The sequence below is a fragment of the Macaca mulatta genome, chromosome 2 (assembly GCF_049350105.2).
Source record: "Macaca mulatta isolate MMU2019108-1 chromosome 2, T2T-MMU8v2.0, whole genome shotgun sequence".
Classification (NCBI taxonomy): domain Eukaryota; kingdom Metazoa; phylum Chordata; class Mammalia; order Primates; family Cercopithecidae; genus Macaca; species Macaca mulatta.
In genome coordinates this window covers 154,520,954-154,548,870 of record NC_133407.1, presented here as the reverse complement: position 1 = coordinate 154,548,870, position 27,917 = coordinate 154,520,954, and the positions used below count along the sequence as shown (strand labels likewise).

Here is a 27,917-nt window from a genome sequence, read left to right as displayed (position 1 = left end):
GCTGGGTCACAGGTGACGTGAGAAAAACTCCAACCTGCTTTATTTAGAAAGGGCAGAGGTCAGGGGAGGGAAATAGTCAAAAACTGTATGTCCTTTCTTAGACACATCTACCCTCTGAGACACTGGACACTTGGAGTCTAGAGGGAACTGGGCCCCGGCTACCCCTCTTTGAAAGAATTTCTTTAGTCTGACTCTTTGACACTCCTCTTGTGTCTGGGCTCTGGGCCGCTGGCTGCACCGGCTCCTGGCCCAGGAAGGCTGGGCCCGGCAACACCTGGCGCGCTCTAGTTGATGTAGTACACCTTGGCGGCATCATAATAGGCGCGGGTCATGTAGTTCTTGTTCCTAAGGGGCCACCAGTGGTCAGGGTGGTAGGTGGCTGGGTAGACATGGGGCTGGTGTTGAACACAACTGAAGAGCGCCAGGCTCCGGTCTGTGGCCACAGTGGGCAAGTAGAGCTGCAGCTTATCCAGAAGGTGACCCGGCCAGAAGGAATTGGGGTGGGTTTGCTGCAGACTGCTGGACCTCCTCACCTTCAGCTTCCTGGAGAACAAGAAGACACAGGGATGGTTGTCATGGAAGACAGGCCAGGGCTGAGGCTTCATCGCAGAGCCCACTAACTGTGACCAAAGCGGAGATTTAGCCCGTGCCAAGCACTTCAGCACCTCAGTCCTCCCCACAGTTCCATATGGTCAGCGCTGTTATCCTGTCGACCTCACCTGTGAGGACCCAGAGGCCTGGAGAGGCCGTTGTACCCTGAGCAAGTGGCCAAGTGCAGGCTTCACTCCCTGTCCAACGCCTCTAAAACTCAAAGCCTTAAGCGCCACCATCTGTTATCTGGAGGCATTTTAATGTGGTGTTTGGAGTACGGCCCCTGGAGCCGCCCTAGCTGGGTTCAGATCCGCACTCCACCACTTCATAGATGTGTGACTCTGAGCATGATATTTGCCCTTTCTGTTGCCTCAGTTTCCTCCTGTGTAAAATGAATATGCTTAGTGTCACTTCATAGGGCTGTTGGGAGGATTTGAGTGAGTGGACACATGGAAAGCCCCAGAGCAATGCCTCCTGGCCCTCTCTGTGTTGTGTTACTGCCTCTCAGGCCAGGGCACCAAGCCCCAGCTGTTGTGCCAGGAGCGCAGAGTCCCAGTTGTCTCAGGTGAAGCTGCGCCTCCTCCCACCTTCCTTCCTTGTGGAGTTAGATGATTGCCACAGACCTGGTAAATTCCTCAAACTCCTTAAAGTGCATTTTCTTGCTTTTCTTTGGTGGTTTCCTAGTGGAGAAGAGAGAGGCATTTTGTGAGGAGAGTGGAAATCCAGGCCAATGGGGCTTTAGGGAGTAGGTCAGGGGCCGCAGGGGTGGGCCCGTTTCTAAGTCTCAAACCAGAGCTCTGAAAGAAAAATGTCTTCCACCTGAGGTGGACCCTGACTCTGTGCCTTCATGCTCCAGGGGAACACAGTGGGCTTGGGTCAGCTGGACCTAGCCTCAGAATCCAGCCAGGTGACCTGGGCAAGTCATGTCCCCTTTCTTATCCTTCGTTTTCTCATGGTCCAGAATAGAGACCTCTCAGGGTAGTTATGAGGAAGGCTCAGCAAGTCACTGCCGAATCCCGAGTCCTTTTGGGGTCCCTGGCTCCCACTCCTCACTCCAGAGCTTAACCCAGCCCTGAGGACGAAGACGGTGAAATCTAACCCCCTCCCCCTCCAACCCTGAGCCTGACAGATATCACTAATGGTTCACAACACTCTTTCCCACCCAGCCTCCATCTGACCTCGAAATCTTTCATAACCCTAAGAAGCAAGATACAGTCAATGTCTCTCCTTGAGGTAAGAGAACTCTCTTTATCCTTTATTAGCTATGGCCTACCTAAGCACGGACCAAAATCTCCTTCCTGGGTTCCCAGTCACTTCCTGGGCCACCTGGGGCCGGAAGGAAGTCACAGCCCATGTCATGGCCAGGACCCACCTGCAGGCCTGGGCCTACTCCTTCACTTGAAGATGCCCCAACCAGAGCAAGGTAAAACAACAACAATCATTGATTGAGTGCTGTCACTGCTAAGATGTTGACGCTCTTTCTTATCTGATCCTCATAGTGTATGGTAGGAGCTACTAGGCCCCTTTACACATGAAGATGCTGAGGCTCAGAGAAGTGCCTTGTCCATTTAACCGGAGGCCTGTCTGATCTCTACAGGGCCCCGCTGTGTCCCACTGCAGGCATTCTGGCCACACACCCAGTGGGCAGCTGGCAGGGGTCTAGGGGCAGGGGCAGGTTCAGGCCCCTCCCACCTCCTGTTGTCCGGCCAGCTGGGCTCTCCTCCGCCCATGCTGCGCCCTCCCTCTGCGGGGATGCAGTCACCCACTGATGCTGCCCATGGGCTGTCACCTGCTGCTTGACTCAAATCTGGGTAGCTTAGGCTTTGGAGTGCCAAAGGAGGCCGTTTTCTTAGAGAAGACTCAGGTTGGTCTCTCGAAAGGGCTGGGAGCAGGTCCCAGGGAAACATTCCTTTCTCCTCCTAGGAGCTGCAAGCCCACCTCTTGCCAGAGAAGGGGTGTGTCCGCTGCAAGGGGGCAGGGCAGAGAAAGGGCGGCCCCCTGTTCTCTGCAGGGCCCTGACACCTGGCTGGGGATTTGTGAAGGCCCTCCCTCCAACCATGTTCTCTAAGAAGGCTCTCTTTTTCATCTTTTCCAGAAACCTTGCGATTGTGCAGGACTGGGGTCAGGAGGGTAGCTGTATGGGAGCTGAGGCCAGCAGGCCGTGATCCTGAGACACACGCCAAGGGTGACCCGGGACTGGTCAGTCTGCATTGAGCAGTCAGGTTGGGGGATGCTGCCCTAGGATGCAGACACAAGCACAGCATGGCGTCCCAGGTATGCCAGCCTCCAGCCCCTGCACTGAAAGGACAGCAATGGGGCAGGAGGCCAAGGCAGGGGGAAAGAGGGTCCGAAACTTAGCTTGTCAGTCCTCTTAGACTTGCTGGGGCCCTGGGACCGGAGCAGAGCCAGATTCGGAGAAAAGACCTTCCAGTCAGAGTAGTAGCCTCCTGGCTGCCGGATGGGGCGCACTTTGTCCATCTGGAAAATGATCTTGTCTCCTGGGTACAGCAAGGCTGTGGACAGCAAGAGAAGCATCTGTAGCCATCAATCCAGACCGCCCATCCCTCCCTGAGCCTCTCGGGTCAGATGAGGTGTTTTTTGTTTTTGTTTTGTTTTGTTAATTCACATTTTTAAGACATTTTCTTCTTATCTATATAGTAACTTTTTGTTGTTGAATAGTTGTAGATTCACTGGAAGTTGCAAAAATAATGCAGAGGGGTCCTTTGAACCACTGCCCCAGTGGTGACGTGCATATAGCTGTAGTGTGATGCCAGGAAAGGGACCTTGGGACAATATGGCTCAGGGGACTACAGATGAGGAGGGCTTGTTTATAACCAGGTCAACAAAGCCCCGAAGGCCTGGGTGCAACGAGGTCTGAGCTGTCCCAGGAGGCAGGAGGATTTGACCAAGAGTTGACGAGGTTAACTTAGACCTATTTTCTGTTTTGTTTTGTTTTTCTGAGGCAAGGTCTCACTCTGTCACCCAGGCTAAAGTACAGATCATGGCTCACTGCAGCCTCAACTTCCTGGGCTAAAGCGACCCTCCTACCTTAGCCTCCTGAGTAGCCAGGGCCACAGGCATGCACCACCATGCCTGGCTGATTTCTTAAATTTTTAGTAGAGATGGGGTCTTGCTATGTTACCTAGGCAGGTCTGGAACTCCTGGGCTCAAGCCATCCTACCTACCCCGGCCTCCCAAACTGCTGGGATTACAGGCATGAGCCACTGTGCCTGGCCCACTTAGATTTGTTTGGTGGCAGTTTTCTCCTTGTCTTGAATTAATCTCATGGAGATCCTTGGTAGAGTTTTCTCAGATGTGCTGAATATAAAAAATACTGAGCCAGGGTCTCCACCTTCTGCAGCTATTGAGCAGTGCTTGTCTTAAGATGGTAACACATGAAAGCTCATGTTCTAGAAAAAGTGATGGAAGTTACACTCCAGCTAGTTAATGTTGGCTATTTGGGGGTTGGGAAGGGGCTGTGGAGGTGAGAAAGAAGGAGAGGGAAGGGGGAGATATGTAACATTAATATTTTCAAAAGGTACACATGATTTTTTAAAGTATGATTTAAAAATGAGTTATATAAATAATTTTCTATAAATGGAAAAGAAAAAGAGATTTGTGAAAGGATGGTCACTAAAAGGTTCACAAGGGCCAAGTCAGGCTGGTGGAATTTAGATTTTTATGTTTTCAAAAAATTCAAATGAGCAAGTATTATCACCAAAACCAGGGTGGAAAGCCAATAAAGTTATATTCACAGGGGAGGGGGAGACCTTGTTTAGAATTCTGGCTCCTGAGCTTGAGGCCTGGAGTCTGAGCCACCAAGGTCTAGTCTAGAACACAGAGCTGGAAGTCCTGATATTTGAGCCTCTCTGCCTACAGGAGATCAGGCCTCTGTCATAAAGATACCCAATAGCCAGTGGCCAAGACAGTGGTCAGAGATGGATTTGGGCCTAGTCCTACCCACAGGATGCTCCTGTGTGCCCGTGAACATGAGATCCTGCAGAGAGGTGAAGCTCACTCATGTAGGAACCCAGCAGCTAGCAAAAGCCAGGGGTGGATGCAGTGGCTCACTCCTGTAATCCCAGTACTTTGGGAGGCTGAGGTGGGAAGATCGCTTGAGCCCAGAAGTTTGAGATCAGCCTGGGCAATAAAGCAAGATCCCATCTCTCAAAAAAATAAAATAAAATAAAGGGTGGGGGGAGCTTGATGTTCTGGTGGGGACGGACAAAGGAGGCACACAGGGGAAGACCTAACCCAGAGGAGCGGTCCGGGGCACATGGCAAGCCGGCCTGCATTTCAGAAGACAGAGCTGCAGCTCCACCACTGCGTAAGACCATGGCGTAAATAATCCGAAAAGGTGAGGCTCCCCAAGGAAGGAAGAAGGAGGGATGTTTTGGTGAAAAGTCAGCATCCAGAGCTGTAGGATCTCCTTCTGTCTCTGCCCTCCCAGCCCAGGCAGCACGCGTAGGAGACAATGACCACTGAAGTTGCTTGCCTGTGTTCCTGAGAGCCTCTGACCACATTCTCCTGTATACACTTGTTATGGGCCAAATTGTGTCTCCCTAAAATTCATATGTTGTAATTCTAATCCTTATACCTTAGAATGTGATGTGTGTGTGCATGTGTGTGTGTATGAGAGAGAGACAGAAAGGGTCTCGCTCTGTCGTCTAGGCTGGAGTGCAGTGGTGTGATCTCGGCTTACTGCAACTTTGACCTCCCGGGCTCAACCGATCCTCCTACCTCAGCCTCCTGAGTAGCTGAGATTACAGGCACATGCCACCATGCCTGATGAATGTTTGTATTTTTTGCAGAGATGGAGTTTTGCCATGTTGCCCAGGCTGTTCTCGAACTCCTGGGCTCAAGCAATCCACCCACCTTGGCCTCCCAAAGTGCTGGGATTATAGGCGCGAGCCACTTCACCTTGCTAGAATGTGACCATTGAGGGGGGGAAAAAGAAAAAAGGATGTGACTTCATTTGGAGATTTTGGTGGTTTTTTTTTTTTTTTTTTTTTTTCCCAGACAGGGTCTGGCTCTGTCACTCAGGCTGGAGTACAGTGGTATGATCATAGCTCACTACAGCCTTGAACTCCTGGGATCAAGCTATCCTTCCACCTTGGTCTCCCAAAGTACTGGGATTATTGGGGTGAACCACTGTGCCCAGCCTGGAGATAAAGTATTGAAGGAGATGATCAAGCTAAAACGAGGCTGTCCATGGGTGGGTCCTAATCCAATTTGACTGGTGTCCTTATAAGAGAAAATGTGGACACACAAGAGAGACACCAGGTGTGCATGTGCGGAGAAAAAACTGTGTGGAGGCAGCAAGGAGGCAGCCATCTGCCAGCCAGGGAGAGAGGCCTTGGAAATCAGCCCTGCTGGCACCTCGATCTGGGACCTCCAGCCTCCGGAATGGTGAAAAATAAATTCCTGTTGTGGAAGCAGCCCAGTCCACAGACTGGTATTTTGTTATGGGAGCCCTAGCAAACTAATCTAAGAAGACCCAAGGCCCTATAAATTCAGCACTTGTTTCCCTCCCTCTTGGGAAAAAGACGGTAATAATCAATTGTGACTGTAAAGTCTAGTTCTCACATAAGTCACACCATTGCCTGTGTGGCGTGTTCCTTTCTCAGAAAGCTACATTTCCCAGTATGGCCAAAGTTCCTTCCTAGGCAGAGGTCCCGAGGAGAAAACCTCTGCCCCCAAGTGCAGCTTGCTCCTTCATGTTTTTAAAGCACAGAGAAGATCCTGCCCATTAAATTTATACACTCACCAGGCTGGGCGTGGTGGCTCATGCCTGTCATCCCAGCACTTTGGGAGGCCAAGGCAGGTGAATCATCTGAGGTCAGGAGTTCAAGACCGGCCTGGCCAACATGGTGAAACCCTGTCTCTACTAAAAATACAAAAATTAGCTGTGCATGGTGGTGCACACCTGTAATCCCAGCTACTCAGGAGGCCAAGGCAGGAGAATTGCTTGAACCCAGGAGGTGGAGGTTGCAGTGAGCTGAGATCGCACCACTACACTCCAGCCTGGGTGACAGAGAAGACTCCATTTTAAAACAAAACAAAACAAATTTATACATTCACCAATTCACGAGTTTGAAATGCAGGCATTGCTAAATTGACATGTTGGGGCTGGGCCCTTCTTCACTCCCACATATTAGAAGTGCTCACCCCTCAGAGACACAGTGGGCTCAGACCAGCTTGGATGTATGAAAACGCATACTCCACCCAAGCAGAGGGTAGAAGCAGTGTGGAAATCTCAGGGCTTCAGCAGGTCCTGTCTCCAGGTGCATTTGTACCCCACTGCTTGTTGCAGAAGAACCAAGCAACAGCCTGGCCTAGAGAAAGGCTTTGTTTCGATAGCAGTTATCATTTCTATCAAATCTCCCTCTTGACTATTACAACTCTTCCTTTATGTTCAACCTCAGGGCTTTCTCATTCAGAACTCCTGTCCTTGGGGCTTTCTACTCTAGGATGAGCTTTTGGTTCACCAAGCTCAGGGTTCCAGAATCCAGACCTCCAATCTCAGTTGTAGAACCCAGACCTCCAGGCCTTGTGTTCTGGAAATCCCATCTAGCAGCAAAACAGACTGGGCTCCTCCTCTTCTCCTCCACGCCCCCACTCTGCCTTATTCCCAGTGTCACCACCAGAGACTATAGTGGCTTGAATGGCTGCATGGGTGCCTTGGGTGGCATCACCCTCGCCCCGGCTCTGGGGTTCCCTTGGCATCTTCCTAGGGCCAGCCACCGAGGCCCTTACCTTTCATGAGGATGTCCTCCGTCAGCGGGAGGCCATAGGACTCACAGAGCTTCCAGCATTGCAGGTAGACGAGAAAGTTGTGCCTGCGGGTCGAGTCAATGAGCTCCCTCATATCCCCGTGGATGGTGGACGGGAGGCAGTGCTCATCAAAGTGCCGATTCCCACAGCGCACCAGGCGGCACTGCTCCGTGTACTGGATGGAGGGGATCATGAGCTGCGAAGGAAGCAGAAAGAGGCTTGTCATTCTCTTGCCTGTATCCCTTCTCCTGGCCAGAAGAAGGTACATGCAGTGCCTCATCGACCTCTCCCCTGCGAGGTCCCCACGAGGGGTGATGGCAACCAATGTCCAGTGGGGCTGCAGTTCCGGTTCTGAAGTCAGTGAAGACTTCAGGTTTGGAAGCTCAGGTTCTGAAGTCACAGCCCTGTTGATGGGTGTGCAGGTGTGCACACATGATTGTGTAATATATACAGTAAAACACAGTACACATGCCCTAGAGGTGTCCTATTGAAAAATGACATTCACAAGGCCACAAGGTGGCTCACACCTGTAATCCCAGCACTTTGGGAGGCCGAGGCAGGAGGATAACTTGAGCCCAGGAGTCCGAGATCAGTCTGGGCAATGTGGCAAAACCCTGTTTCTACAAGCAAAAAGTAGCTGGGCATGGTGGCACACGCCTGTAGTCCCAGCTTCTCAGGAGGCTGAGGTGGAAGGATGGCTTGAGCCTAGGAAGTTGAGGCTTCTGTGAGCCAAGATCAAGTCACTGCACTCCAGCCTGGGCACTACAGTGAGACTGTCTCAAAAAAGAAAAGAAGAGGCCGGGCGCGGTGGCTCAAGCCTGTAATCCCAGCACTTTGGGAGGCCGAGGCGGGCGGATCACAAGGTCAGGAGATCGAGACCACAGTGAAACCCCGTCTCTACTAAAAATACAAAAAAATTAGCCGGGCGCGGTGGCAGGCGCCTGTAGTCCTAGCTACTCAGGAGGCTGAGGCAGGAGAATGGCGTGAACCCAGGAGGCGGAGCTTGCAGTGAGCCGAGATCGCGCCACTGCACTCCAGCCTGGGCAACAGCGTGAGACTCCGTCTCAAAAAAAAAAAAAAAAAAAGAAAAGAAGAGAAGAGGAGAAAAGAAGAAAAGAAAAGTGACATTTGAGTGTTTGGCTGCATGGGAATTTAAATTAGGAGCAACCATCTGTAACCTTGAGGTGAAAGCCACGAGCTAAGATAGGAGGAGGCTGGCGGAGCAGGTAGCTGCTTTTGTTGGCTGCCACCACCTTGTTTTTTAACAAGGAAAAAAAAAAACCTATCTTTTAAAGCTTCTAACACCAGAATCAGCAAAGACCAGCCCATGGGCCAAATCTGGCCCACCAGCTGTTTTTATAAATAAAATTTTGTTGGAGCACAGCCACACTCATTTGTTAAGGTGCTGTCTGTGGCTGCTTTCCTGCTGCAATAGCAGAGCTGAGTAGTTGCGACAGCCAACATATGGCTCACCAGGCCTAAAATGTTTACTATCTGGCCCTTTACAGGGGAACTTTGCCGGTCCCTGCTCAAACATTTTGGGTTTTCTTGTCAAGCAACTGAATCAAATCTTAGTAGATATAGCACTTAGCAATATCTGCCATTTTATTATAGGTACAAATACAAATATTGTAGGTATAACTACAAATGTGTATTTTTAATTTTTTATATACATATATTTGTATTAATTAATTAATTTTTTTTTTTTTTTTTAGAGACATGGTCTCACTTTGTAGCCTGGGCTGGGGTGCATTGTGCAATGATAGCTCACTGCGGCCTTGACCTCCCAGGTTCAAGCCATCCTCTGGCCTCAGCCTCTTCAGTAGGTGGAGCCACAGGCACACGCCACCATGCTGGCTAATTTTTTAAAAACTTTTTGCAGAGACGGGGCCTTGCTATATTGCCCAGGTTGGTCTCAAACTCCTGGCCTCCAGTGATCCTCCTACTTTGGCCTCCCAAAGTGCTAGGATTACAGGCGTGAGCCACTGCACCTGGCCTGTATATACTTTTTTTTTTTTTTTTTTGAGACACGATCTTGCTCTTTCCCTTAGGCTGGAGTGCAGTGGTACGATCTTAGCTTACTGCAGTCTCAACCTTCTGGGCTCAGGCAATCCTCTCACCTCAGCCTCTTGAGTAGCTGGGACCACAGGCACATGCCATCACACTAGGCTAACTTTTTAATTTTTTTGTAGAGACAGGATCTCCCTATGTTGCCTAGGATGGCCTCGAACTCCTGGGCTCAAGCAGTCCTCTCAGTACCTTGGCCTCTCAAGGTGCGGGGCTTACAGGTGCAAGACACCACTCCAAGCCTATATTATATATGAATATTTATATGTAGTATTGTATTGATGTTGTCTGCCTCCCTTACTAGACTGTCAGCTTCCTAGAGGCAGGGACTGTTAGGCTTACTACAACGCCCAGAAGAGTGCCTGGCACATGGTAGGCTCTCAACAAATGTTTACTGGACAAGCTAATTCATGCAATCAATCCTTCCTTCATTTGCCATGTATTTCTGGAGAGTCTACCCAGGGCCAGGCCCTGTGCCAGCTGCCTGGATTCCAGCTGTGATGAAAATGCAGGCCCGGTCTCAGGATGAAAAGTCATAATTAAAGAATAGTGGGGGGGGACGTGATACTTTCAGAAACAGGATCTTACTACATTTTCACAAAAACTCAGGAGGCAGGTATTCTTATTTTACAGGTGAGGGACGTGAAGAAGGGGTGGTTGTAGAGGTGAAGACCCCCCTCCCCAGGGTTCTGCAGCCAGCGGGTGATGCTACTGCAGTGATCTGAACCCCAGCTGCTCATCCCCAAGCCGCATGCCCTCCTTGGGCTGGCGAGGTACCTTGTGCTGTCGCTGCCGCTCGCGGTACCGCTTGCCTACTTCCTCCATCTCCTCCAGGGTCATGGGCCGCGCCTCCATCTGTGTGTCGACTGCAGGCACCGTCAGCAGGTCCACTTTGGGAAGCTGTGGGGCTGCATCCACCTCCTGCTTCTTGAGCGGACCCTTCAGGGAATCTCTGTGCTTAACCAAGATATAACCTAGAGTCGGAGGGAAAAGATGAAGGAAGGAGGGACTAAGAAGGTGCCGAGCCACGGAACCTGCCAAGCAGTTATCCAGTGTCACCCAGCAGGCATCAGGCCAACCCTCTGCTCCCTTCCCACACATCTGGGCAGTGCCCACCTGAGCTGTACCTTAGATGTGGCCCTCCTCTCCATCTCCATTAATGGCGTCCCTTACCGCACCAACCCCAGCCCTCTGGCTGCCATTCTTGTCCTGTCACCCTGTCTCACCAAGAAGCAAATAGGATCTTTAAAAAATATAGAGTATGGCCAGGTGCGGTGGCTCACGTCTGTAATCCCAGCACTTTGGGAGGCTGAGGAGGGTGGATCATGAGGTCAGGAGATCGAGACCATCCTGGGTAACATTGTGAAACCCGATCTCTACTAAAAATACAAAAAATTAGCCAGGCGTGGTGGCACGTGCCTGTAGTCCCAGCTACTCCGGAGGCTGAAGCAGGGGAATTACTTGAACCCAGGACCTGGATGTTGCAGTGAGCTGAGATCACGCCACTACACTCCAGCCTGGGTGACAGAGCCGGACTCCGTCTCAAAAATAAACAAGCAAACAAAAATATAGAGCAGGGCACTCTGGGAGGCCGAGGCAAGTGGATCAGCTGAGGTCAGTAGTTTGAGACCAGCCTGACCAATATGGTGAAACCCCGTCTCTACTAAAAATACAAAAATTAGCCGGGTGCAGTGGCATGTGCCTGTAATCCTAACTACTCAGGAGGCTGAGACAGGAGAATTGCTTGAACATGGGAGGTGGAAGTTGCAGTGAGAAGAGATCACACCACTGCACTCTAGCCTGGACGACAGAGCAAGACTCCGTCCCAAAAATATATAAATATATACATATATAGAGCAGGGTGCAGTGGCACGCCTGTGGTTCCAGATACTCAGGAGGCTGAGGTGGGAGGATTGCTTATGCCCAGGAATTCGAGGCTGCAGTAAGCTATGATCACACCTGTGAATAGCCACTTCACTCCAGCCTGGGCAACATAAGGAGATCCCGCTGCATGGGTCTCCTTATGTTGGATATGTGTGGGTGGATGGATAGATAGATAGATAGATAGATAGATAGATAGATAGATAGATAGACAGACGAGATCGCCTCATTCCCTTGGCTTCCCACAGCACTTAGACCAAAACCCAGAGTCCTTTCCCTGGGCTACAAGGCCCTGCTGCACCGTCTGGCCTCAGCTGCCTTCCCACCTGGTCCATGGCGTACAATTCACCCTTCATCCATTCCACCTAGCCACCTTCATCACCTTCTGTCTCTTGCAAGCTTTCCTACCCCAGGGCCTCTGCCTTCACAGTTCTATCTGCCTAGATTGCACTTCCCCCAAGACTAATTCCTGTCATTCACTCAGATGTCGGCTCCAATGTCTGCTTCTCAGAGAGGCCTTCCCTGACCACCAGCCCTTTAGGTGCAAGCTCATCGAAAGCTGGCGCTTTGGCTGGCCCACTGCTGTGTTCCCGGTTTCTAGAAGGGGCACACAGTAGTTGCTCAACAAAGATTCTAATGAATGAAAGAATCCCATTGTCCCTGCCCTGGTTCAGACCTTCATTGTCTCAAGCTGAAATAATATCCTAACCTTACCACCTTCTATTGAGGCTGTGAACAAGTGGCTCAGCCTCTCTGAGCTCCAGCTTCCTCCTCGTAAAGCAGGAATAGCAATTGTGACCTCTGCGGACATGAAGGATAAACTGAGATCATTCTGCAAGAATGAAGATGAGCTACTGCAAGAAGAACTACTGGAAGAAGGCACCCCTGCCAAGACACTCAAACTCTTGCCTCTTTAGACAAAGTGAGAGACACCCTGACAGAGCAGGAGCACCGTCACCAGGGACAAACACCACCACTTTAAGTTTCAGCTCCCTTTCTAGCCTCATGCATTTCAAGGAAATCACTTCTCTTCTAACTATGAGCAGCCAGAAACAGCAGATGGTAAAACACAGATAAGACAGCTTGGGCACAGAGGGAGGTGGGGGAAAGTCTATTGGGTGACTGCCAAACTTCACCCTCATATAATGGGCCCCAGTAAAACAGTGGGCCTTAATAAGCACATTCCTTTCCCTTCAGGTGCACTAAGATAGGGAAGCTAAAAGCAGACTTGGGGGATATGCCTGCAGCTGCAGAAAGATGGAAACAGACACACAACTCTCCCTCCCAGATAAGCCCAACAAAGAGACACAGAAGCAGTCCACACCTCTGATAAACTCTCCCACACTGAATCTTTAAAAACTCTTAGTCTGTAAGAGAGTGTGGCTCTGACCTAACTCAGCCAGCAGCCCCTCTCAGGTTTGTTTTCTCTGAAATAAACCTGTACTTGACTATTGAGCCACCTTTCATGTTTCTTTCCTCTTTCTTTAATTCTTACACACCCCAGTCTACCCATCTTACCCACTGTTGCCCACCAGGGCAAAAGAACTCAGTGATGATGCCAAAATAGCACCGTGAGAGCAAATGTCTGCTGTTTGGCTTTGTGTTTACTTACTGGGAAGTAACAGGCCCCAAAATATCTCTGCTGCAAATATGCATCACAGCACACTGTGGTCATTCAAATGACTTGCAGCCAGCTACACAGATAGCGATGAGCTTGGTAATTTATAATAAAAAGGCACAAAGAGTATCAGAGGGAAAGCAGCCCAACTCGAGGCAACCTTAAAAATGTGCTGGACATAAAGGAGATTACTACTGTTGGGGTGGTGATACATGCAGGAGGCGACTGTTGGGGTGCTAAGGTTCCCTGAGCTCTGACAGAGGCAGAGACCCTGCTTGGGAGGTGATGGTTTCTCTGCAGGGCAGCTAGTTGAGACTGGACATTGAAAATCTCCCAGAGGACTGAGGAATGGATGCTCTGAGCTGCCTGCTGTTCCCAAATGAGCCACTCCAGTGAAGATGCTGAGTAACACCACTTGGTGTGACCGTAAACTCGAATGGCCTCACCCCGGATCTTTAGCATTGTTAGGAAACCCCTCCACTGCCTCCTCCAGGGCTCCTGTGTGACTCAGGGAGGACAAGGACGCTCCAAACATGCATGAGATTAAATTCCTGCCAACCTGGTGGACGGGAACAGAGCAAGATTTGTTTCATTTAGAAAAACAAAGCTGTGGCTATGTTTGGGAAGGGTGCTGGAATGGGTGGGTGGTTGTAATTGTTCTTTTTTGTTTGTTTACTACAAGAATGGTACTAAGATATAAAGAAATATTATACAATGCACCTTTGTGTTGTAGAGTAAATTAATAGCCAGAGCTTTAGCAAGTCCATTTCTAATTTGCCTCTGTGCCTTGTCTGGGCAGATGTGGCCCCACAAGTGTATTGCTTGGCAGATGGAACTTAAGCCATGCACAACCTTTACAACTGTTCACAGCAACCCTGCTATAATACCCCTGATAGCAGAATACCAAAATATACTTTCCAGTAACCTGTAAATGTGCTAATTCTGGTTCTGAACAAGAATTTTATCAATAAGGTATGGATTAATAGTGAGGAGGCCTTGGACCCACATACACATAAATGTCTCTGGAAAGGCTTGCCATTTGGGTCAGTTCTCAGCCTCTCAGGTGGGCTCTGGTGGGCTGAGTATCCTCCGCTAAGAACAAGGGCAGGGACTCATTTGTCTTTGAATGGACACAGTGGTAGCTGGGCACTCAAGGGAATATCTACTCCTTACTTAATCTCTGGGCCTGAAAATTTCCAGAGGCTTGGCCAAACCACAGTCAGCCCAAACTGGGGAACACACTGAGGAAGTGAGTTTGGAGGAGAGGCCAAGGCTTCCTGCACCATGCTCGCTCCCAGGACGGGGAGGTGGAGGCACAGGACAGGGAGGGGTACGCACGTTTCCTTGCAGTGGCCAGGCTGCTCCTTTGCTGAGCCATAGACCACTGCTTGTAGGTATTGGCCAGGATGTCCATGGTGATGGTGTTGTGCTTCCCAAGAGAGCTGAGGTAGATCACTATATCCTCCACCTCCTGGTTCTTCAGAGGGACTCCGACCTGAGGAGACAGAGGCCTTGAGACTAGCAGGCTCCCATCTAAACATCCTGCCCTGATGGCCAAGGCCTTACCAGCCTCCTCAGATCCCCATCCTGCTTCCAGTTTCATCCTCAACCACTCACTACTATACCCAAGGTCCCTGCTGCAGGAGCTCAGAGCCCTTTCCTGGTCCTTTCTTACCTTTGCCTTTGCTCAGGCAGTTCCTCTTCTCTGCCTGAAAAACTCCCATCCCTCCTTCAAAGTCCAGTCCAGATGTCACCATCTTTATAGAGTGGGTTACTTCTTCCTCTAGGGTCCCACCCCACTTCCTACCAGTCTCAATGGCAGCATCTACCATCCTGGATATGAAGCATGATTTCACATATGGATCATCCCTGTCTACAAGTAACACATAAATCTCCCTTAATTCCTGGAAAATGGGATCAAGAATACTATACACCTCACTCTTTTAAGGACAATGAGCAACTCTGGAAGTGTATAATGCTTGCCAGCAACATTGGATATTCAAGAAGAAAAGTTGTAAAGGAAATATGATTTTGTTCTTCAGTTTCTTTAGACAATAGTCATTGTTCACTGAACTTTACTCAAATTCCTGGCCTCAAGTGATCCTCCTGCCTCGGCCTCCCAAAGTGCTAGGTAAACAGGCGTGAGCCACTGCGCCTAGCCTTGAACGTTCCTTAAGTAAGATCAGAACTCTCCTGGTGCTGGCCGGGCGTGGTGGCTCATGCTTGTAATCCCAGCACTTTAGGAGGCCAAGGCGGGTGGAATGCCTGAGGTCAGGAGTTCGAGATAAGACTGGCCAGCATAGTGAAGCCCCATCTCTACTAAAAACACAAAATTAGCCAGGCATGGTGGCATATGCCTATAATCCCAGTACCCGGGAGGCTGAGGCAAGAGAATCCCTTGAACCAGGGAGAGGGAGTTTGCAGTGACCCAAGACTGCACCATTGCACTCCAGCCTGGGCGACAAGAACGAAGCTCCGTCTCAAAAGAAAAAAAAAAAAAAGAACTCTCCTGGTGCTAAAGAATGTAATTATTTAACCTTTGGGTTATGGAGATTAAATACCATTATCTTTAAATGCTTTGAAATGTTGTTGAGATAATTACATGTCATAAAACATGTGTGAGAAAACTGGTAATAATTTAAAGCCACAAAAGACATCACAGTCAACTTCTTAAAGTTGTTTAAGGTATTTGTTGTTGTTGTTTGGATTTCTTTTAAGTCAGGACCTTGCTCTGTCACCCAGTCTGGAGTGTAGTGTTGTGATCATAGCTCACTGCAGCCTCTAACTCCTGGGCTCAAGTGATCCTCCCATCTGACCCTCCCATGTAGCTGGGACTACAGGTGTGTGCAACCACACTGGGCTAAGCTTTTTAATTTTTTGTAGAGATGGGGGTCTCACTATGTTACTTAGGCTGATCTCAAGCTCTTGGCCTCGAGCAATCTTTTGACTTTGGCCTTCCAAAGTGTTGGGGGATTACAGGCATGAGCCATCATGCCAGGGTAAAGTATCTTGCATTCAAAATATATAAAAACTTAATTCATCTAGACTAGGGTTAGCAAGCTTTTTCTGTAAAAAGTCAGATAGGGCCAGGTGTAGTGGCTCACACCTGTAATTCTAGCACTTTGGGAGGCTGAGGCAGGTGGATCACAAGGTCAAGAGATCGAGACAATCCTGGCCAACATGGTGAAACTCCTTCTCTACTAAAAATACAAAAATTAGCTGGGCGTGGTGGTGCATGCCTATAGTCCCAGCTACTCGGGAGTCTGAGGCAGGAAAGCCACTTGAACCCAGGAGGCGGAGGTTGCAGTGAGCCAAGATTGCGCCACTGCACTCCAGCCTGGTGACAGAGTGAGATTGCGTCTCATAAAACAAACAAACAAACAAACAAAAAACTCAGTAAATATTTTAGATTTGGCTAGCTATACAGTGTGTCATACTGTTCAACTGTGCCATTGTAGCATGAAAGCAGCCACAGACAATTCAAGGATGAATGAGTGTGACTGTGTTCCAATAAAACTTTATTTAAAAAAACAGGAAGCAGGCTGGACTTGTCTTGTGAGCCACAGTTTGCAGACCTCTGCTAGGCCGATAAAATTTTCCATGATGATGGAAATGTTCCACATCTGTGCAGTCCAGTAGAGGAGCCACTTGCCACATGTGACTACTGAGCACTCAAAATGTGTAGCTGGTGTGATAGACAGACTGGATTTTTAAATTTATAATTGATTTACATTAATAAATAGCCAGTGAAAGTAAAAGTGTGGTCCATGAACCAGTACTGCAGGCAACACCAGGAGCTCATTAGAAATATAGCATCTTTTGATGACCCACAGATGTACTGGGTCAGAAGCTGCATTTTGACAGGACCCCCATGTAATTTATATGCCAGTAAAGTTGGAGACACTCTACCAGCTTTCTCTGATCTCAGTTTTGGGGTCTGCTGTGCAAGACAGGGATTCCCCAAGGTAGCTGGCTGGTTATGAGGTTGACTCTGCAGACTTTCCACTCAGGTGGGGGCTTTCAATGTCAGACTGGTGTGGGGAGGAGATTTTAAGGATCTGATTTGGCCACAAGTTAATCCATATTTTCCAATCTGGCTTTATAAGTAATAAGGCGGACAGTTTGCACTCCTTATGTCTACTTCTCAGTTGAACCAGAACCCAGCAGGGGGCGGCAAAGAGGGAGTACATGGACATCCTGCCCACTTAGGCCCATCCAGAGAAAGCAGGTGGCACTTACTGCCTTTACAGCCGTGATGAACTCCTCCCTGGTGATTCTCTGGTTCTCACCCTGGCCCACCTTGTGAAATATCTCCAGGATCTTGATCTTGCGGCTATGCAGGTAGGAGTACATGACTGACAGGGCAGGGGGCTTGGGCAGCTGGAGCTGGGGCACCATCTGGCGGGAGAGCCGGGGGCCTTTTTTCTGGAAGAGGTGAGAGGATAGGGCAGAGGAGAGAGTTGAAGGGAGACCGGCCAGTGGGATGCAGTCACCAGAGTTAGGGAGTAAGGAGAGGCCGAGCGACTCTAAATAGCAAGATAGAGTACAAAGGGCACTGGATTCAGGGCAACTGTGTTTGGCCACAAAATGCCTGGGAGACTTTGCTTCTCTGAGCCTTGGTTTTCTCATCTGAAAAACACAAAGCTTGGAAAATATAGGAACTAAAATTTCATTCTTATCTACATCTCTCCTGTCAAACCAGGCAGTATCTGTAATCCCACTGGTCTGGTCTCTCAGTGTACCAAAACCCATACCCTTCCCTGGAACCAGGTGGAGATCCCCCACCCCCTCCACCAGCCTTTGCATCTGCTATAGGCCTCTTGCCTGGAAAATTTTTCTCTTTCTCTATCTGTCCAAATACTCCTCCTCCTCCAATTCCAGGTGAAAGGGCATATTTTGTAATGATGATAATCTTCTACCTTGGTGCAACACTGGACAGTTTACAAAGGGCCTTCCCATTCCCTAGGGTATTGTTCCTCTGTGCTCCTCCAGGGGTGCTTACTATAATAGAGACCCACTTATATTAATGGCCTGTAGCAAACTGTAGAGCCATTAATCCAATGTGGCTGCCTCCCCGACTAACATGTGAACACCTTGTGCTATGGCTTAATGTTTGTCCCCTCCAAAACACATGTTTAAACTTAAGGTGAGTTTTGTTAAGCCACTTGGCACATGTGACTATTGAGCACTCCAAATGTGGCTGGTGTGATTGAGGGACTGGATTTTTAAATTTATAATTAATTTACATTATTAAATAGCTAGTGAAAGTAAAAGTGTGGTCCGTGGACCAGTACCACAGGCATCACCAGAAGGTCGTTAGAAACGCAGCATCTTTTGATGACCGCAGGTGGGCTGGGTCAGAAGTAACTTAATACTGTTATTAACATAATGGTATTAAGAAGTGGGGTCTTGGCTGGGTGCGGTGGCTCAAGCCTGCAATCCCAGCACTTTGGGAGGCCGAGGCGGGCGGATCACGAGGTCAGGAGATCAAGACCATCCTGGCTAACACGGTGAAACCCCGTCTCTAAATACAAAAAACTAGCCGGACGTGGTGGCAGGCACCTGTAGTCCCAGCTACTCGGGAGGCTGAGGCAGAAGAAAGGCGTGAACCCAGGGGGCGGAGCTTGCAGTGAGCCGAGATCACACCACTGCACTCCAGCCTGGGCGACAGAGCGAGACTCCTTCTCAAAAAAAAAAAAAAAAAAAAAAAGAGAGGGGGCCTTTAAGAGGTGATTGGGTCATGAGGGGTCTGCTGTCATGAATCCATTAATTCATGTATGGATTAATGGATTAATGGGTTATGGATTAATTGGTTATCATGGAAGTGGGTTCGTTATCATGAGTGGGATCTGCTAGAAAAGCCAGTTTGGCTCTCTTTCGTGTACCCCCTCACCCTGAGATGCCTTCCACCCTGTTAGGATGCAGCACGAGGCCCTACCTAGAGGCCGGCCAGTCAAGCCTTCAGATGACTGTGGCCCAGGCCAATATCCTGACTGCAACCTCATGAGGACTTTCAGCCTCCAGGACTGTGAGCCAAAAAAATCTCTTTTCTTTATAAATTACCCAGTATCAGGTCTTCTGTGATAGCAAGAGAAGTCATGCTAAGACACCTTGAAAGCAAGACCATTTCTTATTTACAGTGTATCCCCATCTCCCACCCTAGGAAGACAGGCAGTAATTATTTGCTGAAGGAATAAACGATCCTATGAATGAGGTACGAGGTACTACCTAATTCACAATAAGGAATCAGGCTTAGAGATGTCAAGGGTTTTCCCAATGCCATACAGCCAGTAAGCAGTACACCTGCATTTCTAACCCGTCTAGTTCTTATTCTTAAACCCTATGCTGCTGGCAGAAGAGGGTGTGTTAGACCCACGAAATTAGGATTTTGGCTATAGTAACAGCAAGGACTGGCCCTGAAGCTTCTGGGTCAACCAACCCAATGGACAATCGTGAGATTACAATAATAATACAGATGGAAAACATGCTTGAGTGCTATGTGTCCAATAGCGTCCTAGGCACCTTATATAAATGAATCCATTTAGACATCATAGTGACCCCAGGAGGTAGGAACAATGGTTATCTCTATTTTATGGATGAGAAAACTGAGACCCAAATCATACAGCTAGGAAGTAGCAGAGCTATGTTTAAACCCAACTTATCTGACCTTTTATTCCAAGGAAATGTCACAGAGAGAGAAGGAGTTGGTAGTGCCCTTATCACTTACTATCACTGTATGTTTGGACAAATGTTGGCCTCACTGAGCTTCTATTTCCACATTTGTAAAAGGGGGATCCTCCTTTTCCTCCCAACCTCACAATCGTCATCCTCACAATAGCCTTGTGAGCACCTGCGTGCTACATGGAACCCTCAGCAAACATGTGTCATGAACAAATGAATGAACAATGGGTATTTTACAAATACCCCATAAGATGGACTGCCAGGAATGATCCCTTCTGGGGTGATTTTAAGGTATGTCCACAAATTATTCTGCTTCTCTCATTTCTAAGATGGAGTCTTCTTTCCTTCTTGAGCATGGGCTGTACTCAGGGACTCACTTCTGACAAAGAGAATGTGGTGGAAGTGATAGTGTGAAAATTCTGAAACTGAGGCCTTCGGAAACTAGGTCCTAAAGAGCATTGCAGCCTCTGTCTTTCTCTCTTTTTTGGACCCTTCACTCTGGGGGATGCCAGCAGCCATACTGTGAGGACACTCAAGCAGCCCTATGGAGAGGTCCATGTGGGGAGGAACTGAGACCTCCTGCCAATAGCCACATGAGTGAGCCAGCTTGGAAGCAGATCCTTTTGCCCCAGTCAAGCCTTCAGACGACTGAGGCCCAGGCCAACATCCTGACTGCAACCTCATGAGACACTCTGAGCCAGAGCAACCCAGCAAAGCTACTCTCCAATTCCTGACTCTAGAAACTGTGTGTGATCATAAATATTTGCTGCTTTCAGTCATTTGGGGGTGTTTGTTATGCAGCAATAGATAACTAGATAACTAATACACCTCCCTCTCAAGACTTCCGTTTGCTCCTCTGTGAAATGGGGTGAACTATCCCTATCCAGCCTAAGCCAAGGGAATAAAATGATGATGCATCCCTAAACTCTTGGTTTGTTCATCTGGCAAATGGGGCTGCTCACCCTGGTGGTCCTGGTAGTTGCCTGGGAGGCATTTGTCTGGGCACTCTGCTCCTCGTGGATCATGTGTAAGACCTTGGCCTCTGAAGGCGTGATGCTGGGCTTGTTCTCCAGCCACCTCTTTACATCACCAAAGGACTCCAGCTCCTGCCGCAGCTTCGCCCTCCGGCTCAGCCAGGTCTTCCTGTCCTCTGGCTGCTCTTGGATATCTTTAGCTTCCAGAGCTTTGAAGCTGGGGATGGGCTCTGGGGGAGCCTGAGGTTGGGATGCAGGATTAATGGGTGTCTGATCTTCCTTGCGAGGCACCATGATGATTCGCCGGCGGGTCTGAGGCAGGCGGAAGTCCTTCTGCTTGAACTGCTTGAAGCAGTGGGCAATGACCAGTTCAGGATCAAAGACGGCGGCATTTTCATCGATGGAAGTCTTAGATGGGCAGAGTCCTTGGGGTAAGAGAGTTAAAAGGTGAGTTTCTTTCTGGAAGAGGATTAAAAGGAGCCAGGAAGGAAAAACACTTTTGCCCCAGGCTGGGCGTCAGGGGCCCTGGATTCCAGGACAGGTTTTATCATTGTCTTGCTGTAATGATAAGGATAATTTCATCTAATGTGACTGGGCATTCCCAACAGCAGGCAGCAAGCTAAGGGCTCTATATGCTTTCTCTTATTTCATCTTCTCCACACCCAGCCCCCAACACTCCCACTGGCAATCAGAATGAACTTTTAAAGATGCCAGTCTGATCTTGTGTGATCATCTAAGGCAGCACAGTATTAAGAGCAGAGGCTTTGGGGCCAGAACGCTCTTCGGTCTGAGTCCTGGTCCTGCCACCTACTGGCTGCATGATCTTGAGCAAACCACTTAACTTCTCTGTCTCAACCTCTTCATTGGTAAAATGGGCATAATGAAGGTAACCTATTTTATTGGATGGGAGTGATATTAAAATCAGTCAATCTATTAGAGTTGCTTTGTATATAATATATCTGCTATTATTGGTATATACTCACCATTCACTCATTTTGAAGCCCTTCCGTGACTTTTGATAGCCCTTAAAATGAAGTCCCGTGCCCCTCTTCTGTCAACCTGTCCCCCTAGTCCCTTGCCTCTCTTTCCTTACTATGTCCTGGACACCTGGGCTTCTCTCTGTTTGCTGAGTGGTCCAAGCTTCATCCTGACTAGGGGTTGGTATGTGCTCCTCCCTCTAGCAGGAGTGCTCCCTCCCCATTCACACCCTGGGTACTCTTCCTCATCCTCCAGGCCACATCTTTGCATCACAACCTGCACTTTCCTTCAGACCACTTATCACGACTGGGTACATCAAGGGCTGAAAACTGGTGGCCCTCATGCTGAATGAGGGTTGAGGTCTTGTTTTGTTTAACACCTTGCTTGATATTTTTCAATCTGAGTTACTTTGGGCTGAGGCACTGCCCTCTCCAGCTTGCCACACACTCCCCCATTCCTTATTGTCTCGCAGGCAGCTCATTTTCTTTATTAAGTCCTTGGTTTGGGCAGCAATTTGCTTTGAGACCCCCGGTGTAATTACTTGGTTGATGTTTATTTTTTCTAGTAGACTATGAGTTCTGTGAAGACTACAACCCTATCTCTCTTGTTCCCGACTGGAGCCCTGACACCTCCACAGTGTCTACATAGAATGGGAACTCAGTACATATTTGGTGAGTGACAAATGGACAGACCTACGATGCTGGTACTATGATTATGCCCATTTTGCAGATAAGGACATTGAGACCTAGAGAGGCCCAAGGTCACTCAGTTGATTAGTAGCAGAGCTGAGACATGAACTTCAGTTTGTCTGGCCCCAGAGCTCAGCTCTTAGCTGTTACTTGATATTACCCAGGGCTGTCACCCAATCCTTCTGAGTCTCAAGTATTTCACTTCTGAAACGGTATAAACTCTGCTCTATCTACCTCTTGAAGTTGTTATGAAGATCAAATGAGATAACAGTTTGAAAGTGTTCTAAAAAATCAGAAGGGGCCAGGCATAGTAGCTTATGCCTGTAATCCAAGCATTTTGGGAGGCTGAGGTGGGAGGATTACTTGAGCCCAGGAGTTCAAGACCAGCCTGGGCAACATAGTGAGACCTCATCTGTACAAAAAACTTAAAAACTAGCCGGGCATGGTGGTGCACGCCTGTAGTCGCAGCTCCTCAGGAGGCTGAGGTGGGAGGATCACTTGAGCCTGGGAGGTAAAGGCTACAGTGAGCTGAGATGACCTCCATTGTACTCCAGCCTGGGCAACAGAGACCTTTTTTCAAAAAAATAAAATATTAGAAGGGATATAACAATCTTATTGGAAATACTGTCAGTTATTTTCCTCCTAAAACCCAAACTCCCTTGCTTAAAACCTGTCCATGGCTCCCAACTGCCTCTAGAATAAAGTTCAAGCTCCTTAACCTGGCCCCATCTGGCCCTCTCGCCCCTGCCAGTCTCTCCGATTTCTCTGGCTCCTTCTGTCTTCCCTTGCATTTGTATCCAAACAGATCTGCTCCACTAACACACACACAAGCCATGCTGTTTCCTCCCCATGACACGCTCTTCTCCCTCCCTGCTTTACTTGTTGATCCCTGACTCACCCTTTGAGACTTAGCTCAGGCATCCCGGCCCCTTGAAACCCTCCCACTCCCCCTCTCATGGGTCCTCTGGGTCCCACAGCCCCCATACTTAGTCCCATCATAAGCATTTACCATATTTTTCTGAAATGAAGATATTTTCTGCATCTTTCTTTCCCAACAGTCTGTGAGTTTCTCAGTGACAAGGACTGTGTCTTAGTTCCCCTGTGTCCTCGGTGCCCAGCCTGGCCCAAAGTGGACATTCAGTACATTTGTTAAGTGTCTTTACAAGGCCTATGTGTTCCTTTCATAGTCAGCACATAATAAAAGTAAACATCATGGTATGGTTTCCATCTGTGTCCTTGCCCAAATTTCGTGTCAAATTATAATCCCCACTGTTGGAGGAGAGGCCTAGTGGGAGGTGATTGGATCATAGGAGAAGACTTCCCCCTTGCTGTTCTCGTGAGAGCGAGTGCTCACAAGATCTGGTTGTTCAAAAGCGTAGCACCTCCCCCTGCTCTCTCTTCCTCCTTCTTGGGTTGTGTAAGATGTGCCTGTCTTTGCCTTCCGCCATGATTGTTAAGTTTCCTGAGGCCTCCCCAGCCATGCTTCCTGTACAGCCTGAGGAATTGTGAGTCAATTAAACCTCATTTCTTTATAAATTACCTAGTCTCAGGTAGTTATTTATAGCAGTGCTAGAACAGACTATTACACATCAATAAGGATGGAAGTGAGCACTTCTAACAACACATGTATCATTACTTTGACCACAAGAAAGTCCATTCTCAAAAGGGGATGACTGAGAATGTCATCACTCATCAAACCAGTATTTATTGAGAATCCCCCAGGGCTTGGTGCTGTACCAGGTGCAGATTAAACTAGGCTGAGCACCTACCATGGTTCACCTGATCCCAGTCCACCCAACGGAACAAGGTGGGGCACCCAGAGGGTAACAAGATGTTCTCTGTTGGGGGAGAAATGCTGATTGTGGAACCTGGGAGGGCATCAAGGAAGAAGTGTCTCTGATGTGGACCTTCAAGAATAGTCTGGCTTCATGGGGTGGAGGGGCAGGGATGGGGAAAGGTCAGGAGTGGGATTTGGGGATTTTTGGGTCACCAGACAGTTCCACATGTTGGAAGCACACTGTGTGTAAAGGAGGAGGTTAGTGGGAAATAAGGTTGGCATCATCTCAAATGCCAGGCTAAGAGATTGAAACTTTACCCTGCAGACCACAGCAACACAAAACCTGCTCCCCACAGGTCTTGCTGCTCCCATTTGGGTCCTCCCTATACTCCCAATCCATGTTCTGCCCTCAGCTAGGAGAGCCTTACAAATGTAAATTCACAGTCTGTCCCTCCCCAATTTGAAACCATTCAATGGCTTCTTAGTGCTCTTTGAATAAATACCCGCCTCCTTCTGTGGCCTACAAAGCTGCCTTCACTGGCCCTGCTCCTCACTCTTCCCTTGTCACCTCCCAGACCCCACCCCTCACTCATGTGGTCCCAGCTGCTGTCCTCCTTTCTGTTATCTGAGGTGCCTGGTTCTTTCCTGGCTCTGGGTTTTCAGTTTTTGCATTTGCTGTGCCCTCTGAAGAGCACTGCATTTCCCAGGGTTTTCCCTGGCTGAGTCCTTCTCCTCACATAGTTCTAAACCTGCACCAGCCCCTGACCCCACTTTCCAAGGGTCCCTGCCAACCACACCCTCCTCAGGGAGCTTCATTCTAGTGCTCTTTGGAGTCCTGTGTCCATTGACAGAAAGGGAAGTGGGCTCTTATAATAAAAGAGGCTGTCATTATGTAGTTATGGGTAGAGACTATGTGACAATGTTCCTAGGAGACTGGCGAGGAAAGCTCTCATATGCCAACTAGTTCAATCACCTGCCCAGGTCAAGGACGCTTTCCTCAATGTCACTGGCAGACTTTGCCTCCGTTTATACACCTCCAGTGACGTGGAACTTTCTACTTAACATGGCGGACGCTAAACTCTGACTGCTAGAAAATACCTCCTTATATTGACCCAGAATTTGTTTCCCTGGACTTTCTATCCCTTGGTTCTAGTCCTCCCCATGGATGTCCCAGAGAACACATTTGTCCTCTCTTTTCTCGGACAGCCTATAGATGTCTGGAAACAATTCCACTCTTTCTTGAAATTCTCCCTGCTCTTGGCTTGATTCAATCTCTTGCTATGTCCAATTCTACCTCTCTGGCTACCATTTTTGGGCCCCTCTTTTCCTGTACTCTTTAAAGGTTGTTGCTTCCAGGCTTATACCCAAGCTCTCTTCTCTTTTCAAATAATCCCTTCCACTCTCATGTTTCTATGACCTTCTTTATGCTGGGGACATCCATACCAATATTTTTGACTTGGAATTAGCTCCAAGTTTATACCTGCAGTTGTTCCTAAAACATCTCCACTTGGATGGCTTACAGGGATCTTTTTTTATTATTTATTTTTAATTGAGACAGGGTCTTGCTCTGTTGCCCAAGCTGGAGTACAGTGGTTCAATCATAGCTCACTGTAGCCTTGAACTCCTAGGCTCAGATGATCCTCCCAGTTCAGCTTCCTGAGTAGCTGGGACTACAGGTGCATGCCATTAAGCCTGGCTAACTTTTTTTTTTTTTTTTTGATATGGAGTCTCACTCTGTCGCCCAGGCTGGAGTGCAGTGGCACGCTATCGGCTCACTGCAAGCTTCCCCTCCCCGGTTCACACCATTCTCCTGTCTCAGCCTCCTGAGTAGCTGGGACTGCAGGTGCCCGCCATGACGCCTGGCTAATTTTTTGTATTTTTAGTAGAGATGGGGTTTCACCGTGTTAGCCAGAATGGTCTCAATCTCCTGACCTCGTGATCCACCCGCCTTGGCCTCCCAAAGTGCTGGGATTACAGGTGTGAGCCACCACACCAGGCCTGGCTAACTTTTAAAAATGATTTTGTAGAGATGGGATCTCACTATGTTGCCCAGGCTATTCTCAAACTTCTGGGCTCAAGCAATTCTCCTACCTCAGCTTCCCATAGTGCTGGGATTACAGGCGGGATATACTGTGTCTAGCCACTGACAAGGATCTTAAACTCAACCAAGACTGGATTTGTCTTCATGCCCCTGCCCCCACTAACTGGGTCCTCTGAATACGTTCTCTATCTCTGTGGAAGACACCTCCATCTACCAGGTCCCCCAGCTGCCAACTTGAGCACCATCTTTATTTGCCCCTTCTATGTTTCCTGACCAACCAGTCCCCAAGTCCCTGTAGTTACCTCTAGCCTGGGCCTTCTCCCTCACCTCCCAGCATCTTTAGCTTGAGCATTTGACCAGAGCCCTGACCTGTGTGCCTGGGAAAGGTGGTCAGCCTCTCTGGCTCGCCCTGTTTCTCCACTGGGCATTAATGTGTTCACTGCTGGAGAAGGGGCATGGAGAAGACCTTCAGTCTTCAAGCTTTACAGCCCCAGCTCTCATCTTCCCACACCAACATTCTGAGTCTGCCAACTCAGTCTCAGGTCTTTTCTGACTGCTCCCATTCCTGTCCTGCCACTCCCAGTGGCCTCTCCATCTCCTGGCTTGCAGGATCTTTTATGATCTTGTCCCTTCTGACCTCTCTCACCTCATTTCCAGAGACACCAGACTTCTTGGGCCATGCTGTTTCTTTGCCCGAAATGCTTTTTCCTTCCCCTTTTGGCTTGGAGAACTCCCTTTTATCCTTTAAGCTCAAGTGTAAAGATATTTTCCAAAAGCTTGGAACTGTTGCTCCCCATCCCATACCCTCAGCACACCTTTTACTCGTGGGTGTCATCCCTGGGCCCGGCATTCACCCCTTCTTATTCTGTAATTATCAATTTATCTCTGTCTTTTACCCATGAAGCTGCATTGCTTTGCCAAGAACTTGGTCCCCAGCACATTACTGCCAAAACCTTGAAGACTGACGTCTTCTCCGTGCCTTTCCTCCAGTACTGAATACATTAATGTCCTACAGAGAAACAGGGTGAGCTGGAGGGCTCCCGTCAATATGGGTCGGGCCTCTGGTGCCTCCAACTAGGCTCAGGTGGAAATCTCAGAAATGTACATGACCTGCCCCCGACTCCATGGCAACCCTTCACCCAGAGGGGTCGGCACAATGAGATCTGTGGCTGAGTTTTTGCCGTCACCCCACTTCCACGCGTCCTTAGGGCGCTGAGCGCTCCCTGCAGACGCCACTTCCCGGGACTTACCCAGCAGCGACAAGAACAGACTGTGGTACGCTTCATAGTCGTCGTCCATGGTCGTGGTGCTGGGAGGGGGTGCTGAAGGGCGTGTATGAATGTGTGTAGATGTGGGCTTGCTTGCGTACGGGTGCCGGGGTATCAGATAAACAGTAACTCCAAGTCGTGCGAAAGGCGCTCAGCTGGGACAGCCGGAGCAACCTGTTACCGTGGCTACCGACGCCCCGCGCCAATTGGCTGGGTGCTGCCACGTGCCAGGAGCGAGCCCGCTCGGCCGAGTGCCTGCTGACCCCACCTCCTTTTCGTCCAATTCTAGGAGGGTCAGCGAGCAAATCCACGCCGTGCCCAGTTCTGGGGTTGGTGAAAGGCGGGATTTGTTTGGCGCGGTGCCCTGGAATCTAGTGTAGAAAGTCTCCGGTTTTCCCGTGAAGTGTGGGATCTTCAGCAGGTCTCCATATCTCTAGGCCTTAGTTTTCTCATCAGAAAAATAGGCCCTGCCTCCTCCAGAGGGTTAGGAAGAACCAAAGTGAGCTGTGGCCAGATAAAGGTGTTTGGTATGTTCTGCCCCCCTTATGGCAGGGTGCCATGGTTTGGAGTTACAGAAC

At 49.0% G+C, this 27,917-nt stretch overlaps 1 protein-coding gene across 1 annotated transcript; it reads right to left on the bottom strand.

Moving 5' to 3' along the window:
• Nucleotides 1-13: 13 nt before the first annotated feature.
• EFCAB12 (EF-hand calcium binding domain 12) lies at nt 14-27,917 on the bottom strand. The gene is made up of 9 exons (XM_001094977.5): nt 27,322-27,917; nt 20,575-21,011; nt 17,171-17,356; nt 14,270-14,426; nt 10,210-10,406; nt 7,348-7,561; nt 2,951-3,104; nt 1,215-1,271; nt 14-543 (listed from the first exon to the last, which is right to left on the bottom strand). The coding sequence occupies exons 1-9, from the start codon at nt 27,368-27,370 to the stop codon at nt 285-287; spliced, it is 1,710 nt and encodes a 569-aa protein (XP_001094977.3). The 5' UTR covers nt 27,371-27,917; the 3' UTR covers nt 14-284.